Source organism: Suncus etruscus, chromosome 9 (assembly GCF_024139225.1).
Source record: "Suncus etruscus isolate mSunEtr1 chromosome 9, mSunEtr1.pri.cur, whole genome shotgun sequence".
Classification (NCBI taxonomy): Eukaryota; Metazoa; Chordata; class Mammalia; order Eulipotyphla; family Soricidae; genus Suncus; species Suncus etruscus.
In genome coordinates this window covers 16,351,944-16,366,012 of record NC_064856.1, presented here as the reverse complement: position 1 = coordinate 16,366,012, position 14,069 = coordinate 16,351,944, and the positions used below count along the sequence as shown (strand labels likewise).

General features: G+C 50.3%; 1 protein-coding gene across 4 annotated transcripts in view; it reads left to right on the top strand.

Moving 5' to 3' along the window:
• The window catches only part of DLGAP4 (DLG associated protein 4), a 225,283-nt gene that overhangs the window by 191,147 nt on the left and 20,067 nt on the right, over positions 1 to 14,069 (top strand). For all 4 annotated transcript variants that reach the window (XM_049779145.1, XM_049779146.1, XM_049779148.1 and 1 more), the window contains 3 exons: positions 3,814 to 4,175; positions 6,277 to 6,365; positions 6,934 to 7,346. In XM_049779145.1, coding sequence (XP_049635102.1) covers positions 3,814 to 4,175; positions 6,277 to 6,365; positions 6,934 to 7,346 — 864 coding nt within the window. The remainder of the gene's footprint in view (positions 1 to 3,813; positions 4,176 to 6,276; positions 6,366 to 6,933; positions 7,347 to 14,069) is intronic.

The window sequence follows — 14,069 nt, the reverse complement described above, 5'->3', positions numbered from 1 at the left end:
TCTGCAATGATGATGAGGTTCATGTTATCCCTCATCACTGCTTACTGAGAACCTGAGGTGCTGTTACTCAGGCCCACAATGTTGCCTGTGCTGCCAACACAGACAGAGGCCCCTTGCAACTGGCCCCAGCCCGTGTTAGCATCAGTGAGTCATCCCTTCTCAGACTGAGACGGGCTCTGCTGGAGAGAGCCAGAGGGCAGGCAGGGGAGGCTGCTGAGGAAGTGCCCCTGAGCCACACTCTGGCAGAGCGCCCAGCACGACTTTCCAGGCGGAGGGCTTGCTTTGTGCAGATGTGCACTAGCCTCCCTTCCCTGACATGACACACTGAGACAGAGCTGCCCTGTACTCAGGTACCATCTGTCTGCTGAGGAGATGGGAAAGGCATGTTCAGAGCTCAGGGCTACCTGCTGGCCAGGAGGGGGCCTCCCCCAGGATCAAAAATCCTGTATGTTGTTCCCCTTCTCTGGCTAGGACCTGTGCCCAGGAAGGAGCTTAGTCCAGTGTTCTTTATTACATCTGCCTGTCTGGACTCTGACCCTCACTGTCCCTTTGAGTTCTTGGCTTCGTAGGACCTTCCTCCACAGGGTCCTGGTTCACACTGACTCTTCTTGCCAGGGTCAACCATGCCTCTAGATGTTGACAGGACCCAACAAGGGTCATAGGGTCTCAGCCAGGCTGGTTCAGCTCCTCACATGCATTTTTCTCCCCCTGCCCCATCCTCCCTCCAAAATGGGATCTATCCCATTCTTCCCACTTTTACACATTTTAAGCCATTTAGAACTGGTTCTTTTGATCTAGGGCAGAAAATACTACTGAAGTTTTTTTTTTTTTTTTTTTTTTTTATTCTTTCCTTGAAAGTTACATAGGCCAAACAGATCAATTCCTAAAGACCCAGTCTTACTCAGGACTTTAGAAAGCTACAGAACCTGGGCCCGGAGAGATAGCACAGCGGCGTTTGCCTTGCAAGCAGCCGATCCAGGACCAAAGGTGGTTGGTTCGAATCCCGGTGTCCCATATGGACCCCCGTGCCTGCCAGGAGCAACCCCTGAGCATCGCTGGGTATGACCCAAAAAACAAAAGGAAAAAAAAAAAAGAAAGCTACAGAACCAGGGCTGGAGAGATAGCACAGCAGTACAGCGTTTGCCTTGCACACAGCCGACCCAGGGGGCAGTGGTTCGAATCCCAGCATCTTATATGGTCCTCCGAGCCAGCCAGGAGCGATTTCTAAGTGCAGAGCCTTGAGTAACCCCTGAGCGCCATCAGGTGTGACCCAAAAAGAAAAAGAAAAACCTCTAGAAAGGAAGAGTCCCAGCACGGGCAATGCACACAGAGCAGGGGAGATAGAGCAGATGCTCAGGAATAAGACTTGGAGGCTGGTGTGGGCACAGGCATAGCCTGCCCAGGGAAGGAGCATGCTGGGGTTCTGGTGGTTTCTGAGTTGTCATGCTCTGGCCTTGTAATTTCATTATCTGATTCTAACCCCTTACATAGGGGCACAGAATGGCTAGGTGGAAAGCGATGGTACAGAGAAGTAGAGCATTTACCTTGCATGTAGCCAACCCAAGTTTGATCTCCAGCACCATATTCTGTCAGGAATGATCCTTGAGCACAGAGCCAGGAGTAAGCCTTGAGCACCTCTGGCTGTGCCCCTCTGCCCCCTCATAAAAAAGGGGGGGGCTAGAGGTAAGATATCTGCCTTGCAAGCGCTAGCCAAGGAAGGACCGCGGTTCAATCCCCTGGCATCCCATATGGTCCCCCCAAGCCAGGGGTAATTTCTGAGCGCTTAGCCAGGAGTAACCCCTGAGTATCAACAGGTGTGGCCCTAAAAAAAAAAAAAAGTCTAGGTGAGAACTTGATCCAGTTACTTGCAGTGGCTGGTGGCATTACCTGTTGGTCTTGCCTCTTGCAAGGCTGGGGTGCAGGCATCAGAGCTTTTTACTGGTCACAGAAATTTACTACCGCAGTTCCAGTCACTAGAAAATCAGAAGTTACTTTCAGTAGCCAGATGTCAGAAATAATTTCTCAGTTACCCATTGTCTGCACCCTCAGGAGGATGGAGTGGTCGGGTCGGCCTGTGTCCCTGAACTCTTATTTCCGATGGCTGCCAGTAAGAAGCTGCATCAACCCCATTCAAGGCCAGCATTACACCTCCCTGTGTTTTATTGTTTTTTGTTTGGGGGCCACACCAGATAGTGCTCAGGAATCAAACCTGAGTTGGCTGGGTGCAAGGCAGCCTACCCACTGTACTATTGCTCTGTATACTCCCTGTGTTGTTTTTTGTTTTTTGTTTTTTGTTTTTTTTTTGGTTTTTGGGCCACACCCGTTTGACGCTCAGGGGTTACTCCTGGCTATGTGCTCAGAAATCGCCCCTGGCTTGGGGGGACCATATGGGACGCCGGGGGATTGAACCTCGGTCCTTCCTTGGCTAGCGCTTGCAAGGCAGACACCTTACCTCCAGCGCCACCTACCCGGCCCCTCTCCCTGTGTTGTTTTAACTTGGCCTCTTCAAGGGATGCACCCACATAACCCCAGTACGATCCCCAGAACTCCATATTGTTCCCTGAAGAGACCCCTGAGCATGGCCAGATTGTGGCCCCAAAACAAAACAAAAATGTTCTATAGAGACCAGATCAATAGCACAGTAGGTAGAGCATTTTCCTTGCACCACACAGCCAACCCAGGTTCAATTCCTGGCATTCTATATGGTTCTCTAAGCCAGCCAGGAATAATACCTGAGCACAGAGCCAGGAGTAACCTCTGAGCAGTGCCAACATGGCCCAAAAACAAAACAAAAAATGTGGCTTCTCTAAGTTGTCTTTTTTTTCACTCCTTGATTCACTTGAGGTTGTCCAGGTTGTATGAGTCAGTGGTCCATTTATTGTTGCCAAGTAATATTTCAGAGTTTGTTTAACTAATTAGAGGACATAAGTTGTTTCTTGTTACTGAAGGTTGGTTTTTGTTTGTTTGTTTGTTTTTTAATGTGCTAGTTACTATTTTTTAAAGGCTAAATGCCCAGGAGAGCAATTGGCTGGTTTATATGATAATTACATGCTTGATTTTTAAAGAAACTGCCAAGCTATTATTTTAGGGTATCATTATGTATTCCCACCAGTAATGAACCTGATTTAGTTTCCCTATCCTTGACAACATTTCTCAGTTTTTTCTTCTCTTTCTGGTGTGAAGCTTTCTAGACTGATGACCTAGAGAGACCTTAGAAACTGCTAGGAAGATTCTACTGGGCTTGGCGTTTGAGGTCTGAGATCTGTTGTTTACCCAATAAGCTGTATGTCTCTTTGGTATTCTGTGGGCCTGCCTCCCCACAGCCAGGCTGGGAAGGGGACCCCGAGGTGGACTTCCATCCACAAGTCTTATTCAAGCAGATGTGACAGAGGCATGGCAAGGTCGACAGGAGGAGGTGGGTGGGGTGTAGGAGACAGAGCAGCTAAGAGGGAAGTTGGTCTTGCGGAGAAAGATGAGGAGGAGCTATAGGTCTCTTGCCGAGGTCTCTCTTGAAGAAAGTTGCTCCTTTATTGTCCCAGCATCTGCCCCCTTGGTGCCTACCATCGTGGCACGGGTGAAAGGAGGCGAATGAAGTCTGTGTTGGTTCCCCACTGTGCCCTCAATCTTGACCTCACCTGCAGGCAGGGCCTCTGTCTGTCTTGGTCATCACTGTGTCTGACCTCAACTTCTGCTCTAGAAATCCTCACTGAGGGATGGGGGTGGGGAGGCCAAGTTAGGTAGGGCCTCAAGCCTGGGAGGGACTCAAGGGTTGAGGGGGTCTCACACCTCCCCCCCTCCTCTCCCCCCCTGCAGGTTCATCATGCCTAGTGGCATATAAGAAGACCCCGCCACCGGTCCCGCCACGTACCACATCCAAGCCGTTCATCTCCGTCACCGTGCAGAGCAGTACCGAGTCTGCCCAGGACACCTACCTGGACAGCCAAGACCACAAGAGCGAAGTGACAAGCCAGTCGGGACTGAGCAACTCGTCAGACAGCCTGGACAGCAGTACCCGGCCACCTAGCGTGACCCGGGGCAGCATCACCCCAGCCCCTGAGGTCCCCGAGCCACCCCCAAAACATGCAGCTCTGAAGAGTGAACAGGGGACACTGAGCAGCTCTGAGGCCCATCCTGAGGCCATCCCCAAAAGGAAACTGTCGTCTATAGGAATACAAGTAGGGGCTCTTTTTTACACTCTGCCCTTGTCCTCACTCTAGGTTCCCTGAGTAACCGTGGGGCTGTCTGGTGTTGTGGGCTCGGCCCCAAGTGGCCAACCCATTTCTAGCCCTCAGTATGCCTTCCACACCATGAGGGTCGACGGCCATGTGTGCGCAACCCCCACCCCACCCACCCCCAATGGGCGATCCCGGTGAATGTGGTTACACTCAGCCAGCCATCTCCTGTTTGTGTTTGCCTGTGTGGTGTCTGTCTGTCCACTCCACTCTTCGCCCCACCAGCCAATGACATGTGGGAGGTGGGACTGGCCTAACAGTTCTCTAATCCAAGGTCAGCTCGGGCGTGGAGACGACAGCCCCGCTGTGGCGGCGGCCATGTGGAGCGTAGACGCTGCTGGGCCTGGGACCCAGGACTCGGGGCCCCTGAGCCTTGTGGGTGGCTCAAGGGGAACTTTGCCCAAAGCCCTCTCGGGCCTTGGGGACAGGTAGGTGGCTGGAGGTGCCAGGCCCTGTCAGAGAAGCGAGGCTGATCCTTGGGCTGCCAGCATGAGGAAGGATCCGGACTGAGGGTTCCCCAGGACCATGTGGCCCATGCCAGCACCGGCTCCCAGAAGCCACACCACACACTGTGCCCACCCCTGTTTCAGGGTGCACCCGCCTTCCCCACTGCATTGTGTTCTGCATGCACCGAGCACCATTGCCTGAATTCCCTTATCTGAGCTGGCAGGACTTGCTCTCTGCCCACCTGACCAGACAACAGGACTCCCCTGCCTAGGTGGAACATACCTGGAGCAGGGAGGGAGGAACATGGGGGAGGTGGTGTGCTCCCCAACCCAAACTCAAAACCAGGGGAGAGCAAGGAATGCCAGATTGTGGGTGGGAGTACCAGGGAGCTCCATTCCTGAAGCCAACCCCCAGGAGGTGGACAAAGTACTTGCATTCACAAGGGGCACATTGGGCACAAGTGGCAAGGAGGACTGGGTGGAAGAAATAGCCTTGCTTGCACTTTGCCGGATTTCCTCCCTCCCTGCCAGTCCCACACACTGCCCAAGCTTCCTTTCTCCCAGAGAGAAAGCTGCTGAAACATTGCTGTTTCTCTCTGGGACTCTCTGGGCTCTGTCCCAGCTGCTCCAGGAGGGATTCTTAGCCCAGTCTTGGCTCTTGCTCCCAGCCTTCCAGGGTCTGGGACTGGCAACCCTGCTCTTACCTTGCCGGATGGTCTGACTGAATTAGGCCCACCCTTGGTTCCTTTCACCCGAAAGGTCATACTGGGATAAGCGCTGTTGTTACCATGTCCAGTTCAGGTGTCGGGGGGGGGGGGGGGGCAACCCTGAGCTGACTCCCCCAGTAGAGGAAAGCAACTTTGTCCCGCAGGCAGCAGTGTCAAGAACATTCCCAAGTTTCTGGGGACACTCCTCAGTCAGCCCTCACATCACCCCTGGTGTCACAGACCTGAGACGAAGTGGATTTGTTCCCTTGGACCATCTGGCTTTACCGCCTTGTCCCTCATGCTCCGTGTAGGCCACAGTAGGCCCTCCCCTGCCCTGGCCCATCCAGTGCCAACGGTGACCTCAGACCGGGGACCCGGGTGACCTGTCCCCGAGTGTCTGGGGACTTCCGGGCTTTGAGGGTGTCACCTTTGCCTCGCAACAGTGCACCCCCGGCTTCGACTGCCCCCGATAACGGCTGTGGCTTTGTGTGTGTGTGTGTGTGTTCTTTCTCTTTCGTCGTCCTCTTTTTTTCCTTCTTCTCTCGGATGCGTGTGAAGGAGAGGACTAGGAGGAACGGTTCCCACCTCTCGGAGGACAACGGACCCAAAGCGCTCGATGTGATGGCCCCCTCCGCAGAGTAGGGAAAGCCACTCACCTTCCCCCACCCCGCCGCCCATGCCCGCCCGCCTCCGCGCGAATGAGCAGTGCCCGGCTTGGCCCGGCCCAGCCTCGGGCCACGTGCCGTGTCCGCATGCCTCGTGTCTGTGCGTCCACGCGTCCGTTCTTGGCATTGTCCCACTCGTGGGTTCCAGCAGCAAGTTGTGGTGTTTGTTTCTGTTTTTCTTTTCGTCTCGTCTCCGTCTCCGTCGCTGTCGTTGTCCTTCAATAAGGTTGACTGCATTCAGCCAGTGCCCAGAGAGGAGCCCAGTCCCGCTACCAAATTCCAGTCCATCGGGGTTCAGGTAGAGGACGACTGGCGGTAAGTGGCACGAGGTGGCAGTGCTTCACCCTCCTCTCCCTCCCTGCGCTCTCACCTCTCCCGCCGCCTCCTCCTCCTCCTGCTCTCCCTCACCCACTTCTCCCTGCTGGATTTCTAACGGCCAAGCTGGGCTGCGGGGCTGGAGGGGTGGAGGGGTGCCCTGTGCACGGGAGGCTGGGCCAGCAGGCCGGTGGGCAAATGACCCCCGCGCTCTGTGAGATTAATCGGCCCGTAGAGGGCGGGGGCCCCAGGCTGGGCTCCCGCGACCTGTGTTGGTGGTCTTCTGGCCCCACTGCAGTAAACAGGCAACCTTATGATTTCGTCTGTGTTGTGTGTGTGCGCGCGCGTGTGTATGGGGGTGCGGGCGGGAAGGGGTGAGGGCTGAGCAGAGAATGAGACGGGCGCTGTGGGTTCCGCTTCAGGCGCATGGTGAGCAGGTGGTGCATCTGTGTATCTGTCTGCTGTGTGTCCAGGTCGGGTGGCCTCTGGTCTCCGGCCCATCGTGGTGACTCTCTCTCCTTTCTGTCCTTGCCCACTTGGCCCTCTCCCCCAACCCCGGCCCCCACAGAAGCACTGTCCCCTCGCACAGCATGTCCTCCCGCCGGGACACCGACTCGGACACCCAAGATGCCAATGACTCGAGCTGCAAGTCTTCCGAGAGAAGCCTCCCCGACTGCACGCCACACCCCAACTCTATCAGCATCGATGCCGGCCCACGGCAGGCCCCCAAGATTGCCCAGATCAAGCGCAACCTCTCCTATGGAGACAACAGTGACCCTGCCCTGGAGGCATCCTCGCTGCCCCCACCCGACCCCTGGCTCGAGTCCTCCTCTAGCTCCCCGGCAGAGCCCACGCAGCCCGGGACCTGCCGCCGTGATGGCTACTGGTTCCTGAAGCTGCTGCAGGCGGAAACGGAGCGACTGGAAGGCTGGTGCTGCCAGATGGACAAGGAGACCAAAGAGAACAACCTCTCGGAAGAAGGTGAGGCCCCAGACTAGACCGCACTCTAGTCTCCTCCCTGTTTTCCAAGTGGAATCTTTTCTCCAGAAAGGATGTCTGTCAGAGGCCACCAGTTGCACAGAGTGGGAAGGGTGCAGCTACCACTGGGCTGAGTCCTTGCTCTGCCCTCCTGGCATCAGTTTCCTGGCCTGGAGTGGGCGAGGATCCCACCTCTTAACTAAGCGGCTCTAGTGAAGCCTGAGCCAGGCACAGAGTTGGTGCCTTACTGACATCTTCATGGGCTCCTTAGCGAATCCTGGGGGTTTGTAAAAAAAAGACAGAAAAGAACTAGGAAAAAATTATGAATTACCTGGACTCAGAGGTGTATAGTATAGATAAAGGGAAGAGGCTGGGCACCACATATGATCCCCTGCACCTTGCTAAGAGGACCTTGAGCATGGCTGGGTGTGGCCCAAAACCCTCCCCGAAAAATGATCAAAGGGGAAGGGTTGCTTGGTGACAGGTTGGAAGCTGAGGCCATGCTCCCTGAGCCACACCTTGCATCAACTGGGTTCAAAGTTCCAGTTCCCAGGTTGTACCCACTGATAGAAGGATGAAGCTCCAGAGGGGCCCTAGAGGACAGAGTCAGCAGCATCGCCTGACTCTGATGGGTGCAGCCAAAGGCAGGCGCCTTTGATGGTTTTGAGAACCCATCAGGTAGCTTCCCTCTGTCCTCTAGGCTTTCCCAGCTTTGATGTCATACACACACACATACACAACCTGCCACTCAGGGAACTCTTTAAACCAACAGTATCTAGAAAATTAGGGCAGGGTCTGGGCTGGTGCAGAGCTAAATGGAACCCTGAGGTTCCATTCCTGAGTACCACCTGTGTGGTTTATTTGTTGTTGTTGTTGTTGTTGTTGTTGTTGTTTTTGGTTTGGGGGCCGTATCTGGCTGTGCTCAGGGGGTACTCTTGGCTCTGTGCTTAGAAATTACTCCTGGGGGCCGGCGAGGTGGTGCTAGAGGTAAGGTGTCTGCCTTGCAAGCGCTAGCCAAGGATCAGGACCACGGTTCGATCCCCCGGTGTCCCATATGGTCCCCCCAAGCCAGGGGCAATTTCTGAGCACTTAGCCAGAAATAACCCCTGAGCACCAAACGGGTGTGACCCCAAAATAAAATAAAAAAAGAAAAACTCCTGGCTGGCTCAGGGGACCATATGGGATGCCAGGGATTGAATCCAGGTCAGCTACATGCAAGGCAAATGCCCTTCCCACTGTGCGCTATTGCTCAGTTTTGTGCTTTTGACCCTTCTTTATTTTGTTTTGGGGTCATACCCAGCAGTGATCAGGGTTTACTCCTGGCTCTGCACTTAGGAGTCACTCCTGGTGGTGCTCAGGGATGCTAGGGAACGAACTGAGGTCTGATGCGTGCAAGACAAACACCCTATTCACTTATTATCTCTCTGGCCCCAACAGTAATACTATTTTTTTGTGTGTGCCAGTAATATTATTTTAAAGGAAACTCATGACAGTTCTTAATGTGATCTGAGATTTTCTGTGGTTGTGAAAAATTAGCAGTCGAGGATCCTGCCCTGACTTTCCCTGCTGCCTCTCTCATAGGAGAGTCTGACAGGATCCACAGCTCCTCCCCCTAAGCATAAGTTAGACTCTTTAAGGCACAAAAGCTGACCTGAGTTGCAATGCAACCAACCTGAGTTTGATCCCCATCACACACTGTGTACCTCTGAGCCTGCCAGGAGGTTCAGAGTAGCTAGTTGTAATGTCTAATAGAAATGTAATGTGAGGGGGCCGGAGCAATAGCACAGCAGTAGGGTGTTTGCCTTACACACAATGAACCCAGGATGGACCCAGATTCGATCCCCAGAATCCCATATAGACCCCCAAGCCAGAAGGGATTTCTGAGTGCAGAGCCAGGAGTAACCCCTGAGCCATCAACAGGTGTGGCCCAAAACTCAAAAAAAAAAAAAAAAAAGAAAAAAGAAATATAATGTGAGGAGCTCCACGGTCAGGAACTTGTTTTACGTGTATAGGAATCCGTCCCCATCCCAGCAACAAAACAAAAAAAGTGTGTATTTCTGTTTGTGTGTATATATATGAGATATAGGTGTACTGTAACCTATAGGTGGTTTAACTATTCTAGAATCCGCATGAGATAAAAAAAAAGAATGGGGAAAATTCAATTTTTATTTTTGGACCACCTGGCTTTATGCTTAAGGATCACTCCCTACAGTGCTCTTAGGACCATGTAGTAGTGAGAATTAATTTTTTTTTGTGGTTTTTGGGTCACACCCGGCAGTGCTCAGGGGTTACTCCTGGCTCCATGCTCAGAAATTGCTCCTGGCAGGCATGGGGGACCATATGGGACGCTGGGATTCGAACCGATGACCTCTTGCATGAAAGGCAAACGCTTTACCTCCATGCTATCTCTCCAGCCCCAAACCCAAGATTTCTGAATGCAAACATGCACTCTAACCCTTAGAATCACTGGATGTGGCCCAAAAACCAAAAAAAAAAAAAAAACAACAACCAAAATCACCAAAACTAATTCATTTACTTTGGAGAGTGCATACAGGGAATACTAGTGATAACCCTGGGCCGCACATGTACAATGCAAGAGTTCATTACTTGAGGTATATCATCAACCCCAATATTAATCTTTGAAAAGTTGTTCATCTGGGAGCTGGAGCAGTAGTACAGTAGGGAGGGCACTTGGCCTTGCCCACGACTAGCCTGCCCAAGTTCAATCCCACCTCCACATATGGTCCCCTGAGTACTGCCAGGAGTGTTCCCTAAATGCAGAGGCTAGAGTAAACGCAGAGCAAGAAGGATGTGACAAACAAACAAAAAAAAAGTTATGTATGACAAAATGTCCCTAATGCTTCCATTTCAAAATTTATTCCATGTAAAAACCTTGAAAAGTTATATTCTTCATACTCAGTCTTTTAAATCTGACCTTTCTAGTATATCTCTGTTCAGACAGTCCACACATGGCTCCTGGTTGCAGAGGAGGACATTGTAGGTGAAAAAATTAAGCCAAGTAGTAATAGAATGAGTTTGATTCATTTAAACTTTCCTAAATTGTGCTTCATTTCAGTTATTTCTAGAAATGCTTACTTGCTAAGGAAATTGTGTTCCCTCCCATGTTATTACAGAATCCCTTTAAACTAGATTGTTCTAATCACCAATCTGTCAAACCTGCTGTTATACTTGACCGCTAAAGGGAGCCCTTTCAATAGCCCTAGATACAGTCCCATGGGTTCACGATAAACACTGACTCCAGAATGTCTGGTATCGTTTGTTCAGACACTGTCCTTTCTATGGTACCCTGGTCATACGTAACAAACAGAGGGATTGTACAGCAGACGGAGTTCACCTTACATACAGCCAAGCTAGGTTCAACCCCCAGCATCCCATATGGTCTCCCCAACCCTGCTAGCAGTGATTTCTTAACGAGGAACCAGGAGCAAAAAAACAGAAGTGATTATTTAGCAAAGCCTTGAGCACTACTGGGTGTGTCAAAAAAAAGACCAAAGAAATCCAACAAAATTTATTGAGAGGAAGGAGGGGATATAACACAGTGGGTAGGGTACTTGCCTTGCACATGATTGACCAGGGTTTGATTCTTGTATCCCATATGGTTTCTGCCAGGAGAGAAAAGCACAGAGCTGTCTCTGAGCACAGGAGGATATAGCCCAAACAAACAAACAAAAAAAAAAAAAAAACAACCTTACTCCTCTTCTTTTTTTTATTGTAAGTGGGATATTGAGCTCTCCAACTAGATTGTAAAACTGACTTTCCTTTTTCAGTTCTGCCAGATTTTTTCTTATCTTCTGATGGTCTACAGTGGGTGAACTGAATGTATCTCCAATACGCAAAGAAATTACTTTGTTCCAGCGGCATAGAGATTTTTTTTTCTCGTGGTTTCAGAAGGGTTTATTTTGTTTAGGCTTTTTAGAGTTTAGGTGTTTCTTTTATTTGTAATTTTTGTGCATTTTAAGATCTTGCTTATTTTCATTAGAAAGCCAGTTGTCACACACTTATAATTTATATTTATTTTTAATTTTTTCTCATGATTTTTTTAAATTATCTTTATTTAAACACTGTGATTACAAATATGATTGTAGTTGTATGGTTACAGTCATGTAAAGAACACCCCCCTTCACCAGTGCAAGATTCCCACCACCAATTTCCCAGATCTCCCTCCTCCCCACCCCACCCACACCTGTTCTCAAGACAGGCTTTCTATTTCCCTCATTCATTCACATTGTTATGATAGTTTTCAGTGTAGTTATTTCTCCAACTGCATTCATCACTCTATGTGGTGAGCTTCATGTCATGAGCTGCACCTACATGGGTAGATGGGGGAAATAAGGGTTGGGACTGAGGCAGTAAAAGATTAGAAATGAGCTTTGTAGGGTAGTATCAAGGTCACAATACAAGATGGATATTATGCATATATAAACTATATGCATACAATACTATCAATAGGAGACCAGGAGAAAAATTTCCAGTGACTGTCCCAGCATAAACCAGTGCTAGAACGGCCCACCCTCCTCCCAAAGCACATTCCCATTAGTGTAGGGAGAGGTAGGGGGAAAGCCTGATGACCCTTATAGAGTCCACCTGGACCGGCGCCCAGGGAAGGCCTGGAGTCCAGGGGAGAAAGAGGGGGACGGCTGGGGGCCTGCCAAGCCTCCCAGCACTCCCCAGGCTAGGGAGAAGACCTCCGGCATGGAGACTCCCCAAACCCCATACCTGGCAAGAGCAGACCTCCAGAATCAAAGGGGAAACCGGAAGCCAGATATCTGCCCAACCTCCTCCCCATGCACCTCCCCCCCGGAGTACGGAGAGAGTGGGGAAGCCTGAGGACCCCTAAGAGTCCACCTGAACCCACTTCTGGCCATCTGAGCTGGCCCCCAAGGAAGGCCTGGAGTCAGGTGAGAAAGATGGGGATGGCTGGGGGCCTGCCAAGCCTCCCAGCACTCCCCAGACTAGGGAGAAAGCCTCCGGCATGGGGTCTCCCCAAACCCCATGCCTGGCAAGAGTTGCATAAGCTCAGTTTTTCAGAACTGTTAATTTCAGTGTGAAAATTTCTAATTTCAGTCGTCAAATTTCTAATTTCAGTTATCAAATCCTCTTGATGCTTAATTGTGCTCCAGTCAAGTCTATCGATGCTTTTTTTTGTGTGTGTGGTTTTTGGGTCACACCTGGCAGTGCTCAGGGGTTATTCCTGGCTCCAGACTCAGAAATTGCTCCTGGCAGGCTCGGGGGACCATATGGGATGCCGGGATTCGAACCTATGACCCACCATGCTATCTCTCCGGCCCCTATCAATGCTTTTTTTTTTTTGGTTTTTGGTTTTTGGGCCACACCCGGCAGTGCTCAGGGGTTACTCTTGGCTGTCTGCTCAGAAATAGCTCTTGGCAGGCACGGGGGACCATATGGGACACCGGGATTCGAACCAACCACCTTAGGTCCTGGATTGGCTGCTTGCAAGGCAAATGCCGCTGTGCTATCTCTCTGGGCCCCCCTATCAATGCTTTTTTTCAGCTCCCTGAACATCTTCCATAATTCTACTCTAAGCCTATTATTTGAGAGGATACCTAGCTGTTTCCTACTTTTTAGATTATCAGAGCAGCCATCTTGATTTCTTTAAACATGGGGGTGTACTGCAAAATTTCTCTGTTGGTAGGGCTGTAGATTGCTTCTTACAATGTGGAGAAATGGAATTCAGGGGTTGAAAGCGCTTCGCTCCGTGGCCGCGCTTTTCGGGCATGGGTCCTGGAGAGATTATGGTCCTTGGTGTCTGTAGGCTGGCTCAACAGTAAAAAAAAAAAAGTTGATTTTTTTATATATACACTTATGATTAATGATTTTGGGGGCCAGAGAGATAGCATGGAGGTAAGGCATTTGTCTTGCATACAGGACAGTGGTTCAAATCCCGGCATCCCATATGGTTCCCGAGCCTGCCAGGAGCAATTTCTGAGCATAGAGCCAGGAGTAAACCCTGAGCACTGCCGTGTGTAACCCAAAAAAAAAACAAAGTAAAAAAAAAAAAAAATGGTGCAATGAAACATTGCTGTAATGTTTCAATGCCAGTTTACAAAGTTTATTAGCTAATGGATGTTGAAAGGGTGGGGAGAGCCTGTGTACACTTATGAAACTGTAAAAGCTCACATCAGTTAATAATGCATGTAGATCATAAGTACACAAACCAAGATTAAGATAATTCCTTGAATTATTATCTGAATTATTATTATTATTATCATTATCATCATCATCTGAATTCTACTATCAGCTCAGTTCATTTGCTGAGGCCAATAGGGGAACTTGAGTTTTTCTCATTTACACAAATAAATTTTTCTTCCCCAACTTTTCAGCCTAGAACTGATATACTACAGGCCAAGTCCTTCATTGTCAGCATTCATGGGGTGGCATGTGATGAGGTCTGCTTGGGTTTATATTTGTATTAGCATGCATAGACAAAGTAGTGCCCAAAGGTAAAGATCATATGACTTTGAGAATTGTAAAAACTGGGACAGGAGAGATAGCACAGCAGTAGAGCATTTGCATTGCACACAGCTGATTCAGGACAGATGGTGGTTCGAACCCTAGTATCCTAAATGGTCCCCCATGCCTGCCAAGAGTATTATCTGAGCGCAGTGCAAGGAGTAACCCCTGAGCACCGCCGGGTACAACCTAAACACCAAAAAAAAAAAAAAAAAAAAAAGAATTGTAAAAACT